We start from the raw sequence: 15,411 nt of genomic DNA, 5'->3' as shown, positions 1-15,411 counted from the left end.
AAGAAGTTTATTCTTCGCCTATTCAATCAGAGCAACATTTGAGAAATCGTATCGTAGCTGCAGCGAACAGAATATCGCAAGAACAGTGCCTGGCTGCTACAAGAGCCGTGTTTGACAGATGCAATGCTTGTATTGCTGCAAGAGGTGCACATTTCGAACAAAATCTTCATTAAAAAGTTTATAAATAAAATAATTAAAATAATAAATTAAATATATTTTTTTCTTTTTTCGTGATTTCCTGCGAAACAAAGCAAAAAGGAGCATATGTCTATAGGACTTTTTTTCTTAGTTTTTTACTCCTCTACACGCTCCCGAAGTTTTGCCATTTAATTTGGAAACACCCTGTTTAGTATATAGTAGTATATAGTACGTAGTATATACCTACAGGTATATACTACTACTATATACTACGAATTTCTTTTCACAATCAAGATAGAAATCCAAATAAAAATCGTTAAAGAAGCATTGGACAAAAGTTAAAAAGTTTGTGATCAGATAGAAAATGCAAGTTCAAATTGAAAGTTAGAAAAAAAATTGTTCGAATAAGTTAAGTAAAAATGTATATAAACCTAAAAAGTCATAAGTTATTATATAAACATTATAAACTATTAACAATTACAATCTAGATTTTTAAAAAATAAGTCAAATATGAAAGAAATTAAAGAGAAAAGTACAAAATATCGAACAGATAAATACATAATATTTTTTTCGATTCATTCTTGGATAATTCTTGTTTAATTGCAATTTTGATAACGTTATTTTAATATTTTTAATATTATGTAAAATGGCTAACGGAATTATATTAAATAAAAAATATTGTATAATTTTCATTAAAAAGGGCATCAACAACATTGTTATATAAAAAATACCTTAATTTAAAATTACATAGTTTAATCAATTAAATGTGATTTTTATAAAATAGGATTTCTCATGTATATGCATATAAATTAAAAAATATAAATTTTCTTATGTAAGTAATCCATGCACAGCATTTTAATGTTTTCGTAGTACTTACATGATGAAGGTAAAAATGACGTCAGCAAGTTACAATGCACGTTCTCTAATTACAAGCGTAAACTGGTAGACGTGATTCATTTCAATGTCAGATGTCATTGTAACTACCGTGAATTTAACTACATTTGCGTGATATTAAAAGTGTATACTGCAGAAGAAACACACAAACACATAATGCACAAATATCACAAATACATATATTACAAAACACAAAATTTGTTATTACACTTTATAAATGCGAATTTATAATTCACAGACCCTTCATATTTATGGACTTTTTAAAATGAAAATTATTAAATTATCATAATTTATATAATCCATTTATTCATAATTAATTAATTAATTAATTGATAGATTTAAGTTTTCAGTGCTTTAAATATTGTAAAAATCAAACTTCTTTAAAAACATAATGTGTAATTAATATAAATAAAGTATGTGTGTTGAAAAAATGTTTCCTCTTTTAAAATAAATGTATATATAAGTATGAACACACACACAATAATTTAAAAATATTCAATTTAAAATATAGATATAATTTTATAAACAAAGAAATACGACTTAAAAAGATGAGGCGATTTCCGCATAGTTTCACGTGAAATCCGTAATCTGGAATCCGTATTATTACACGTGCGTGAAAAAGGTTGTATTTAACTGTAGCTTTATCATATCAAATGACAAATGACAAAGATATCGTATCATACTGTTGATAAGAGACATAGCTTCAGTTCAACATTGATTTAGATTATGTTGAAATTTATCTTATGCAGCATTTCAACGTTTTGCATTCACAAAATAACACGTTCAGCTACACGCGCAGTGTTAATTACATTTTCGTGTCACTTAGTACATTAATAATATTCCAAGTAGCTACTGATGGATTGCACGAGAACATTTACCATGTGCAAAGTAATATACCGTATTTTCTTTAATTAAATCAAGATATTATCTTATCATTCAAATAAACAGAAAAGTATATATTTCAATATCATCTCAATATAAAATTTTTCGATAAAATAATTATTAATAAAAAAAACTTGCCCCTTTTACTTATACTTTTCGCACTGCTTCCATAAAGCAGTAAAATCTATTAATTACACACGCGAATTATCACAACGCTTTCAACTTCTCTCTTTCAACTCATAATTATCATTCATTGTTTTATTAGTTACCAAAACAAAGGAAAATGCGAAGCTCGAATGTAAAGGGAACAAACTTTGTGAACATCTTACGACGAGCTATAACGGGTGCTCCGTCAGCAAAGACGCGACGTGTACTGATCGGACGCATGCGTCGCATCGCGTCGCGTCGTGTTGCACGTGGTGGTAATCGTCAGCTGTTGGGCGTCAACAAGTCCCGCTAGAAATGGGAGTACGAATCGGTTACTACAGGTTACCAACGGTTTGAGCGGAATCAGTGTTGCCAGTATAAGCGATTCTTCATCAATTTGGTTACTTCAGGGTATCATGTAACTTTTTCCCTAAGACGAAAACGTGAAAAGTGAAAATTTTGATGTATACCATATATGTACATACATATGCACACAGTAAAAAAATTTTGTGTTAAATATAACATATTTTACATCCCAAACGGTCACCCAAATCTTTGTGTTAATTTAACATAAAATGAATACGTTAGAAATTAACACAAATATTATGTAAAGAATTAACATAAGAAGCGTAATACTTTGACACAATTTAAAAACAAATTTTATATTAAATTGACACATTTATAATGTTAAATTTAACTGAAATTTTAGATGCTATTTTTACATTTTTAGTTTAGACGATGAAAATTTTTCGTATGTGTGTGTATATGTATATTATACATAACAATTTTCACTTTTCACGTTTTCACTTTAGAGAAAAAAATTACATAATCGATATCCTGGAATTAAAATTAAAATAGGTATATGTTTAATATTTAGCTAAAGTGAGAAAAAAGTTCTAATGCAGTTTAGTGTAAAAATAAAGCCTCAACTCTTCACCTTTTTCTAAGAATTAGAAAAAAAAACGAAGAATAAGTTGAACCAAGATTAAAATTAATCTACATTAATAGAAACGGGTATTAATCGACCAACTATATTAACTCGTGTTAATAAAACCGGCCTATGGGTCGATCTCACCAAGAGATCTCTTTCATCAACTTCTAATTAAATTAATCGACGATCGCACACAACTCGCAGAAATGCCAACAGCAGTTTAAACAGTTTAATCTATGTCAGAACGTTTCCTTTCTCTTCCTCTTTTGAGACAAACTGTATTTAGTTCTCATGCTGACCTGATGATTGAGTCAACCATCGATTAGCGTTAATAATTGGAGTTGGTGAAAAATGATACATTATATTACTCTTTACAGCTGGCAGATCCAATTTTGTAGTTGGCAGTTCTGAAATTTAATCGATCGACTAATCGGAGTTAGTGAGATCGATTTAATTAAGAATCTAGGGAATCTAGAACACGTAGATGATTTGGACTACGTAAAGCTATGAGTTAGGAGACATTATTTCTAGAAATACTGCCAACACTGAGCGAAATTGCGATTCATTGTCTACAAGTTGTTGCGACAGAGCTAGAACGTTTCGTCAATTTTCTCGAGGAAATAAACGAGAAAGAGAGAGATTGATGATAATACTTTAAAGAAATTTAGACGTTGAAAGGTTTAAGAATTTAAAAAGAATTTTTACTAAGACATTTACCAGGCAAAATTCTTGCAGATGAAATAACTATTGTATCATTAAAACTTAATTTAACTTCTCTTATATTTTTGTGCTCTTTCGTGAACATATAAGAGTGTAATACGTTATATTTTATATATATATGTAGCAATAATAAAGATAAAGTAAACTTCTGTTTATGAAAATTTTCAACAATGAGCACGTTATAAATTCATGATAACATTAATCCTATCAAGTAAACTTGAGAAGTTCAAAGGACAGTGCAATGAGAATGCAACAAATTGAAGGAGAGACTTCACAACAAAGAGACTCAGTGAACGAATACTTATAAATAGATTTAAGAGAAGGAAGATATAGAAAGAGCATGGAGAAGAGAAAAAGAATCAAGAGCAGGAAAAGTGCACACGCGCACACAAAGCTAGATCGAAAGTAAGAAAAGGAGCAGAGAAGAGAGAAGGCAAAATAAGAAGAAAAGGAGAGAACATGAGAGGACATAAAGAGAAATGAAGGACAGAAAAAAGAGAATAGCATAGAAGCAGAGACGAAGTAAGAAGACAAAAGAAAAAGAAAGACAAGGATAAACGTGAAGGCTAATAAAGATTCTTACGCAACTCGTTTGTAGCAAACGCTACAGAGACTGTACACAGGTGTACAGTATATGTATAACTAGAAAGGATATCATTCTTGTGCAAATTGAAGGTTCACTTTCACCTACTTATCGAACTAGCACGTTTATTTCTCAATGCTATAAAATTATTTTTACGCATTTTCGTTTATTGAACACTTTGATGCAAAAATACAAATTAACACAATAAACAAAGAAAAATGAATTGTACACATAGTTGAGTCAACTACATATATTTCAGCGCTTTTAACTTTATTAAATCGATTACGACAAAAATAAAAGATGACAAATCTTTCTCGTGGAGATAGGCTAATTCATTATTCCATCTATGACACTTCACGTATTAAATTTACTAATACAAATCAGTAATCATTAACAAAGATGTTAGTGAAGACAAAGAAGTGTTGACTGTTAAATTATTTACTTGATACCTTCATTTCTATAAATATCATATTTTTATGCGAAATAAATATTGAATTAATATTTCCTTACTAGTACATTATAATGATCTTATTCTGCTTCTTTCCTATAATATGAAGATAAACAAAAGAAAACAGGTTACAATATTAAATAAATAACAATTAATATATAGTATCTAAGAAAAGAATATTTTTTAATATCTTTTAGATAACGAATATTCGTGCATAATTAGATATTTACAGTAATAATTTCTACCATAAAGTTCGAGTATATTTTCCGATCTTCCTAATTTGAACCTATTCCTTGCTATCGTATACTTTTGCAATAATCGATTTTGCAGTAATGCATAAACAAATAATATTTTAGGCTATATAGATGATGATGGGATCTAATAGGATTCCGTGGTTTGCGTAGATTCCGCTAAAAGCCTCCAAACCAGTGAGCTACTATTGCATTATCTGACGCATTATTATGCAACCCGCAGCAAGTAGGGGATAGAACCATGTAGATTTTGTTTATCGCTTTATGTACTGCTGGCATTATATGTATGTGCCATGTTCAGAAATTTATAATCAAAGAAATAAATATTATTATCTTTCTACGTGATTGTTATGGAAATAATTTCTTCACACTTTTACAATCTCTCGGAAAATTATGTTTAAAAAGTATGTGTATTATATATATTTTTTTATTGTATAAGTATATACACATAAATATTAATTTAAGTTTATACAAATATATATTATTTACACACATTGTATATTTAAAAAATATAGATTTACGTATATGTATATACATATATATTTTATTGTATGTATATACATATATATTATATGAGATATAAGTATATACATCATGTATTAATTTAATTGAGTTCTATCTTCCTCACCTGAAACTTTGATTTATTTGTCCTATTTAAGCTGTTCGAATTATCAAATTTCGTCCCCATTTATAAGGACTATACTTTTCGATTTTATGATCGCTATCAAGAAACTCAACGACTTGTCCTGAGTTTACAAAAGGCGAAGGGGAGTTTTTAACTTGTGCTTCTAAAATTCGTTCCCGAAGGAAACACAGTGCAAATTCCGAAGAAAGAAACTTAAAGAGCCAATAAAATATTCTTAAAGATACGTTTTTTTACCTCGGATTTATATTTTGCAAAATGACGGTTATTAATTATATTATTTATGCTTTTTTTATGTGCAACTTAAATTTGAGAGAGAATTTTACTGTAATTTATTATTATGATAAAACATTTTATATATATTATTGAAATAGTATTTTATTATTATAATTTCAATAATAATTCTATACTATTTTAACTTCATTATTATAATTTATCATTATAATTTATCTAACTGTAATCGTATGAAATTATAACATTTGGCAATTATAAGAAATGTTTATTAAATCAATTTTGAAGAATAGAACATATTTTATTATATATATATATATATACATATATTACTTTTTTATTTTTTGCTTTTACATTTTAAGTATCTTGATATATGTAGAATCTAACGTACTATTTTCAAGAAATAAGATATGTTATAACACAATGATTATTTTCTATCAGAAGAGAATTTAATTCCCGATGAGATTTTCTGGAACGTTCTTTAACCGGACACTCGGCTCAATACTACAATAATATGTCGAAATAATGGCCGCATTAAGGACAAGATCACGTTAGAAATTTTATCTCAGCAATTGTTAAGGGTCAGAAGAGCGAGAGAGTGCTGCAGAGATGATAGGCGAGCAAGGATAAAATCCTTAATTGAAACTGACATAGCGACGACCGGTGTCAGATTGCAATTTCGTGCGATGGGGCCAGTTAAACTCACGAACACGACATAATTACCGAAGTTGCCAGCAGCTCGTGGAACATCGTTGTTACCGGTGCAAGACAATGCCCGGATGCTACCTCTTACAACTTCCGGGTCATTCGTCTGCCCCCTCTTTATCCCCATCCTCCCCATCCGTCGGTCTGTCAGCCACCGCGAGTAGATCGTAATGCAGCAGTCTGGATTAATTTTGATGAAATTTGAATGAAGAAGCAGAAGTGACCAACTATGTGAAAGTTGACTTTGCGAAAGCTGTTCAGGGATCATCGCTTATAATTAATTCCACGAAAATCTTACGAATTTCGATTAACATTATCGTGTTAGCTGCGGATAATAAGTTGTCCGAAAATCCGAATTATTAATTTTATGTTCTTTGTTTCTTAAGTGAATCTCATTGTAGGTTTCGCTAATTTTATGCATAATTAACCAAAGTAGATAACATGAATACGCAATATGAGTATCACTATAAAATTGCAATATTATTATAACAGGGAATTTTTTCAGAGAACGTTCTTCACATTTGTCAAAACTGTAAAACGTTATTTTTGATAAATATATAACAAGAAGTTCTGTAAATTTCTTTATTCAAGCATAGCTTTAATTTATTCGAACGTGTTCAAAAGTATTTTGCATTGGCCTATAATTTATTTCTACGTCTGACAAACCCCTGTCGATTATTAACCGCGTTTTATTTCCGGCGCGGCCTCCAAGATTCAAAGGAACAGTCATTTTTAGCGCAAATCGGAATTTAGGACGCGAGTCTGCATTTGGCGGCGCAGAAAACAAAAGCCTCCAAAAGGTCACGCACTTTCGTCGCGGCAATCAGGTTAATGGAGTATCACCTGGCCTGTTTTATCTTCCATATCGAGATCGTTTTAATAGTCGTTCCAAGTATTCTCAATAACGAAGAACGTTATGCGCTAAAACTCTTTTGATAGTGTAGCTCATTACAATTGATCTGCTACATAGAATGAAATATTGTACTACGCCTTCATGTAAATTGCTAATGCGCGCTATTTTGTTTCTACTAATCTAGAAAAATATAATTCTTAATGATATGACACGTTTCGAGAAATGGAAAAAAGAGAGGCAGAGGAGGGAGAGAACTTAAAACTGTTCTCAGTCAAATCCAAAGGAATCACGAGGAGTGAAGAAAATGCTGCGTTAAACCGAAATCTCTTGAGCTTCCCATCGACCCCATAAATAACATTTATCCCTCAATTAGGGGGCTCTTCCATTCTAATTCGTGAGCTTTATTATACAAGCGCATTATTACTTGAGCATGTGCATTGCGGAAGTTATCCCATTTTACCCCGTTCTTCCTTCCCTATTCGGCGCTTTGCTTTCTCTATAATCCTCGGGTTACACTCGCAAGCTCTCAACATATGCTACAGCTTTCGCCTGTTCTTAAGCTCGCCCTAATCAATATTTCTTCTTTTTTTATTATACGCTCAATTTACATTAAAACTTGCGGCTAATCAGCGGGAGAGAACCCGCTTTGAAATTTGATATATCGTATGCTTTTTGGAAAAAAAAAAGAAAAGGATTAGAATTTTTATGCTTCAGATATTACTACGTCTTTTATTAGAGGTAAAATATTTCTAACCGTCGCTAGACAAGTATTTTGCTATCTAACAATAAGTGTATGAAGTACGTTATGCTGTAAGTTATGTATAATATATACTTATACTATATCATATAATTAAACTTCTTATCAAAAACTTCTTATTAAGAACTATTAATTATAAAACACGCTCCTGTATTCTGGAGCTTATTACATTCAATCATTTGTAGCTTTATCTTCCCTAATCAGAGTGGCGTCATAAGAACCCCTGTGAAAATAGCTCTCCATTATGAAAAAAATTAATCTTTTTCAGAGTCGTGTATAGATTTTCGATAGTTTCAGAGTTTTTGATAGTTTTAGAAAATAGTTCTGGCCATTAAAAATATAAAAACGCGATTCAAAGATATGGGGAGAGGGCTAACTTGTTAAAATTTCGATAATTAGGATTTCGACATCGGATTTGAAAATTTTCAATGACCAAAAATTTTTTGAGAGTTCCAGTAGTTCTGATTGGAGTTCTGGAGAGTTCTTAACGAGTTCTGTCGAAAACTATTAGGGCTCAACGCGATTAGATGACTACATAAGGAGATACATGTTCTTATAACCAATTTTTTAAAATCTCATTTTAAATACATATCTCTTTTATTTTTGGGTCAGTGTTGGTTTTAATTGCTGAGAACTCTTTGAAATAAATAAAATAATAATATAATTAACATATCACAGAATTATTGTATCAAAAAATTAAAAAAAAAATTTTTTTAATTTTATTTTGTTATAGGTTAAAGTTGTTTTGTATGTATCAGAAACTCTAGATATTCACAAAATAGAGCTATTAAGTCGCTCAGTACTATTCGATCTTGAATTTTGATAAAAAGTTAGCACCTCATTTTTTAAAAATTATTTAAAGATGATTATTAAGCGGGACTCTTGTTACAAACTATATAGAACTCTTTATCTCGTCAAAAGAAACCAGGAACTCTAATCAGAACTATGGAATTTTAATGTGAAATTAAATTGGGATGTTAACTAGATCTATTTACTAATATCAGTTTGACCTTGGATAATGTCGTCAAGGTCAGAACAAGTTCACCTTGAATTTTTTAAATAGAATCTCCTATTTCTTATTGCATATTCTTGTGTGTATGTTTTATTATCATATATTACTATTGTCTTATTAATGTATTGCCGTTTAGTATTGTCGTTTCTGCATTTCATTTTCTGATGAACGTTATAGCAGCAGTACTCCTGGTACTTCATGCTCACCAATGGTGTATTTATTTGTTTCTTGCCTATTTTAATCAGTGTATTTCTATTAATACATAATAAATTAAATTACTTAACTCATGCGAATAGAAAACATCATCCTCTCATTTTAATGCACGTATATAACCTTAGCCACATTTTCAATGTTCTTTACGTAATTATAATCCTAGATCTCTCATAAAACGCATTTAGATTCAACTTCAAATGTTCTCGAATCTCGTTGAACGGTCTCTCGAATTCATAATGCTCGTGCAAGTACTCACCATGAAGAAGTCTGCGTAGGTATCGCTGGTAGTGTTCCAGGTGGCAGAGACCTTCTCATCTGGCAGCAGGCTCTGCCGTTGGTGGATACGTCTCCGCAACAGGCGGCTGGATTTGTGCACACGTGACGGCCGACACCGACGTTGGCAGTTGTTGTGGTCGTTACAGTGCCAACGGTGCCGACGGTGCCGACGATACCTGTAGCCGCACCAAATTCGACTGCGGAAGCACGCACTTTGGGTCTCAGCAATGGCGACGTGGCGAACGTCTCGCGCTGGTTAGACGTCGTGCTGCTGGAGCTGCTGGATCCAGGACTGCCGCCCAGCCGACTGGACGTCGCGTATGCAAACCCACGGAACCGGAAATGCGTCTGGTACGGGTAACCGGTGGGCGGCGGTAGCCGATAATGGTGATGAAAGCCAAGGTCGCGACGCATGTATGGATCCCCTGGATCGCTCGCGGGTACATATCGATCGGTTGGCGTGTGCGCTGCAGGCGGCACATATCTATCCACATACCTGAACAATCATAGAAACCAGGATTTTAGGTTCCACTCATGTGGAAATGGCCACAGAAGTTTAGGACAAGACGTGAAAAATTTTTAATAGAAAATAAACCGTTTTTGGAAAATAAAACGATGTAAATCGCATGAGATAATATATATAAAATATATTAAAATAATTGATTGAATAATTGTTAACATCCAAAATTATTGTTATATGTAACTTAATTTATAATTTATTTGTAGTATATGTAATTTCTCAAAAATTAGGTTACATAACATGTTTTACAATGCAATTAGAGAAAACCAAATAAATATCTACAGTTTTATTGAGAAAGGAGTGGTTGAAAATTTCTAAAATTAATTTTATGTATTTAATCACTTAATACTTGCTATTTTTCTTATTGTTAGAATTGTTATAGTAAGATCATTAATAAAATTCTTTAAAAAAAGAAAAAAATAAAATTTCTAAGATATCTTCAAGATATTATACATATACTGCGAGATATACAGCGATCCCTTATCATGCTACCTATCCAACTCTTACCTATCCGGATAGAGCACTTCGGGAGGTGGTTGGGGCACATATCGTTCAACTGGTGTGTGCGCAGTTGGGGGTACGTAGCTCACGTTAGACGAGCCGTAAGTGCGATCGGTGGAAGACGTCGCGACGGCGGTGGCACAAGATATGGGTGTTATGCGGCCGGTGAACCTGTCCTTAGGCTTCGGCAGGGACAGGTACTTGTCCGTGACGCTACGTGCTGGCGAATAGCGATCAGCAGGAGTGTGAAAACGGTCAGTTCCGGGAGAAGTCTGAAATCGGTCGCTACTACTGCCGGTAGTAAAGTATCGGTCTTGGCCGAACTGGTGATCATTCTGACTACCGACCGAGTAGCGGTCATAGTTGCTCTGAACCGACTTCGAGACCAAATATTTGTCAACGGTACTCTTCGTGTTCTGATAACCGCCATTGCCGCTGCGATGGACGTTCGACGCTTCCGACGTTGGCGAAATTGACGCAAAGCGCTCATTGGAGGCCGAAGATTGAGTGCCGGTGGTTGTTGTATAGGGCGAATGATACCTGGAGCCTGAGTTTCGAATGGAAAATGATACTCATAACAATTAAAATTGAAACTGAAAATTTATTGAAACAGGAAAAATGACTAAACTATTGCAATTTCGCAGAATTTCAAGCAAAACGTAGAAATTATATAGATATGTATATAATTGATGTCTTTTTAATTTTTAAAATTCATCTGTTTATTATTCTTGAAAAGACTTCAAGAGTGTACTGTGATAGTACTATGATATTAAGTTTTTACGAAATGTACTATGGTATTTTTATGGTATTAAGTTTTTACGGAGTAAAAGTTTCAGAATTTGAAGATATAACTAGAGCACTTGGATATTTAAATGATCAAATATCAACAATTCACAAAACCAAGACTCCAAATATTAGTGGAATAAAAATTAATCAACCTGAACAAAGCACATTTTTTGTTTTTAGCTCAATTAAAACAAAACGTACACTTATCAGTCTCTGACGAGGAAGACGACGAAGAAGATGTCGGTGCCAACAGACGTTCAGTAGAGGAGACGATGTAGCGCGGCGTCTCGGTACTGGATAGCCTGCCGTCGTGTGCGGGTGACGATCCAGCCAGGTATCGATCACTGGAGAACCTATCAATCGATCGCGATTGACTGCAACGCTGTAGAGCGAGGTCGTTAAAACGATCGTTGCTGGACACATATCGCGTCTGACTGCCGACTTCCGAGAAACCTGAGTATCGGCCGAAGTCGGTGGACGCTGGAGAGCCGATGGACCGATCAGTATACTTCTGGCAAACCGTCTCGACTCCTCTGTCAGTGTAGAGGCGTCGATTTTGCTCGGTATTACTCGAGGAAGTCTGAAGTGATGAGCGGTCTGACGATGAATAGCGCTGATGCGCGCTCTCAGGATTAGGCGAATTCGAGAGGAACCTGCAGACATTCCAAATGGAACAGACATGAAGCACATGTCGGAACCGAGCACGATAATTCATAATTTATTGTGAATTATGTAGCAAATGCAACAATTGTTCGACATTAAATATATGTACAATAATATGTATCCAATATCTAAATACACAATTAATTACTGCAGTAAATCCGCGAAATTATTGCTCAGCTTAAACTGACTTGCACTCACCTCTCAGTGGCCGTCGCCATCGCCGAATACCGCTCGTGATGTGTTGGTGGATCTTGTCGTGGATACCTATCGTGAATGGGTGACTCACCCAAATACCTTTCCGACTTGTCAACGAATCTTTCAGGCACCGGAGCGTGTATCGGCGAGGAGGATAATATCCTATCAGCGGAAATGGTGGTATAGCGAGTATCTTTGGCGTAGACTGCGCTACTCTGGAGTCCAGCCTGAAGTCCTCCCAGAATCGGAGAGGATCCCGAGAGCAGGCGATCAGGTGGTCCAGCGTAGCGTTGTTGATCCTTAGCGTCGCCTGTATCTGACTGCTGATTGGCCAGCAGTCGTTCGGCGGAAGCAAAGCGCTCCTTGGCGGGCATCGACGATGCTGTAGCGGCATTGTCGGCACCATACTTGGGCCCCGGAGAATTGGGGGGCAAAATGCGATCAACAGAAGGGTAACCAGCCAAGCTCTGGCTCGAGGCGTATTTCTCGCTCGGACTAGGTGACAATGGCGGTGGTGGGACGAAGCGGTCGTTCGCCGGTGCTGGCGACGGCGGCGATGGGAACGTCTCCGAAACGAAAGAGCCCGTGAGTGCATTCGCGTTCGCATACTCGCTGGACCCGCTCGTGCCTGTCGTGTCAAAGCGCAACTCCGGATTACAGACCGAGTAACGATCGTTCGGGGTCCGTTGCTCGCCGTGTAACGTGCTGACGTCGTTGAATCGCGTGAAACGATCAGCACTTGCGTGTGCACCGCCATAGTGTCCCTGCAATGAGGACTGACCAAATGTCGAAGTCTGATAATGCCCGAAACGTTCGCAACTCGATTGTCGACCGTCAGCGGTGCACTTGGTAAAATCGACTGACAATTTATCAGATGATTTCTCATGCCGCTCGCCTCCCATTCGACTCCCCACGTGCTCGCCGCTTTGGGCCTGATAATGTCCGAAACGTTCACAACTCGGCTGACGATCTTCTCCACACTTTGAATAATCGATACAAGACTTATCCACGGTCTTTTCGTGCCGCTCAACCCCCATCCATCCTCCCACATGTTCGCCGCTTTGGGTCTGATAATGTCCAAAGCGCTCACAACTCGACGGACGACCCTCTCCGCACTTGGAGAAATCGATTGTAGGCTTCTCCACGGATTTCTCGTGTCGATCAACCATTCGGGCCCCGACATGCTCGTTGCTTTGAGTCTGTTGGTCCGATTGGTGACGCTCTTGACCCGATTGGCTTGCTGTACTCGTGACCGAACGCAAGTCGGACGATTGTTGCTGTATTTGCTGCTTAAAGCAATCACCGAGATTGTTGGAACCAATCTGAGTCCCCACGCCACCGGAACTCGGCGCGCTCGATCCGGGAAGCGGGGATGATGAAGATCCGTATTGTGCGATCGGGTGCTGGTGCAACAGGAGACGATCTCTTCGGCCATAGTCGTCGTCTGTCGGCATCCTGGTGGCCCGGGGCCCACTGTCAGGACATCTGCAATAAAAGCCGTGATTATAAATTTAAATTTACAAAACAATGCTAGTAAATATAAACGTAATGTAAATATAGATTATAGTAATGTAAATATAAATGTAACATATGGGTTCTCCTTCACTCGTAATGTTCAATTCTCCAATCAAACTCTTATAAAACTATTCATATAAGAACGGTATCTATATTGCAGCTGGCATGTTGCTCACAAATCCTAGTATGTGTTGCTATCAGAATTGTAGCAACTAAGACCGCATTTGTTGATAAATTGATATTTTCACAATAAGATAACTTCAGATAATATAAACTTGTCAGCAACTTATGTTGTAAAACGAAATCATCTATCGAGTACGCAGCAATTAACAATGTAGCAAGTTGATAGCATTTCATGTTTCTTTTTAGGTTTACAGCGCAGCAAATATTAAATGTGCTATGTATGCCGTACTATCAAAAGACTTTCTTTGTTTTTATCTCGGAGTTCAATTTTGAGAACTCACTTTTCAAGTATCATTTTATCATTGCTTTAGAACATAACAGAAAAACAATAATAAACGATTTATTAGAATCGTAATGTGAACACACAACTAAAAAATAATACCTATATCAGTCGAAACTGGATCTTGAGTGCTTTTAATAATTTCATTTGAATTTATATAAAAATAATAAATATAAATGAAGGCTATCGGATAAAGGAGTCAACGCTGGTTGTAAACATGCGTAATAATTTTAATAATAAATTAATACAAAAAATTGGATTTCAACTCAACTTTGAGTCATCTTTAGCCTACACCTCTTAAACATATCACCGCTGATTTGAAATATTGCATCGCAGATCAATATCTCCAAGTTTCCTGAATATGATCGTCATAGAGCAAACGCGAGACAACGAGCCGTATTCCAACATTAGTAAATGTTGTGCAACAACAGTTTCAAAGTGGTTATAAGAACTTAAGCTCACAAAGTCCAGAACGGCCACAACCACTTAATAATCGTTGTAAATGAAGTCAAAATTTTCTTTCTCGTCACACATTAAAATTTAAAAGATTATTCCGGAATAACCAAAACATGTTTTGTCGGTTTAACAAACAGTCAAATAATGATCATTACAAACATTTTCGCCAATTGTACACTTTTTTCTTACAATACATAGATGCATTGCAGAATGAACATTCTACAGCTACTCTATAACTATTTTTCTATTTCTCTCTGTTTTTATTCTTCTCTTTAACTCAAAAACTATGGGTTTCTCTCTCCATCGTTCATGTCTCAATTCCTGTAATGCTTCGCAAAATGCAGCATTCTCCGATAGCGACTCGATATAAATATTCTATTGATTGTTGTTATTCATCGCGGCCATCGTGTCACCATTCCTCTCGCATAGTAACAACAGAATTAAAACAAGCGCATCGTAAATTTCTTGTTATTAATTCGAATTGATAGCAGAACTGTTTTTGTATTCATTAGAAAGGACTTTTTCGATTCTTGCAAATTAATATAAACTTTCTGTTATTGTAATCTGCAATTTATTTGTTACAAACAAATTTGTAGTTAATATCATCATAATAAGTTTATAAAGCGAT

General features: G+C 34.9%; 1 protein-coding gene across 2 annotated transcripts in view; it reads right to left on the bottom strand.

Annotated features, from left to right (window-relative positions):
• The window catches only part of rho-5 (rhomboid-5), a 128,988-nt gene that overhangs the window by 63,572 nt on the left and 50,005 nt on the right, over window positions 1–15,411 (bottom strand). For both annotated transcript variants that reach the window (XM_018458842.1, XM_018458843.1), the window contains exons 3-6: window positions 12,353–13,834; window positions 11,693–12,144; window positions 10,712–11,252; window positions 9,665–10,180 (exon numbers count right to left, since the gene is read on the bottom strand). In XM_018458842.1, the coding sequence (XP_018314344.1) occupies window positions 9,665–10,180; window positions 10,712–11,252; window positions 11,693–12,144; window positions 12,353–13,803 (2,960 nt within the window). In that variant the 5' untranslated portion in view covers window positions 13,804–13,834. The remainder of the gene's footprint in view (window positions 1–9,664; window positions 10,181–10,711; window positions 11,253–11,692; window positions 12,145–12,352; window positions 13,835–15,411) is intronic.

This window comes from Mycetomoellerius zeteki, unplaced genomic scaffold (assembly GCF_001594055.1).
Source record: "Mycetomoellerius zeteki isolate Tzet28-1 unplaced genomic scaffold, Tzet1.0 scaffold79, whole genome shotgun sequence".
NCBI classification, from domain to species: Eukaryota; Metazoa; Arthropoda; class Insecta; order Hymenoptera; family Formicidae; genus Mycetomoellerius; species Mycetomoellerius zeteki.
This window is presented reverse-complemented; position numbering and strand designations above follow the sequence as displayed.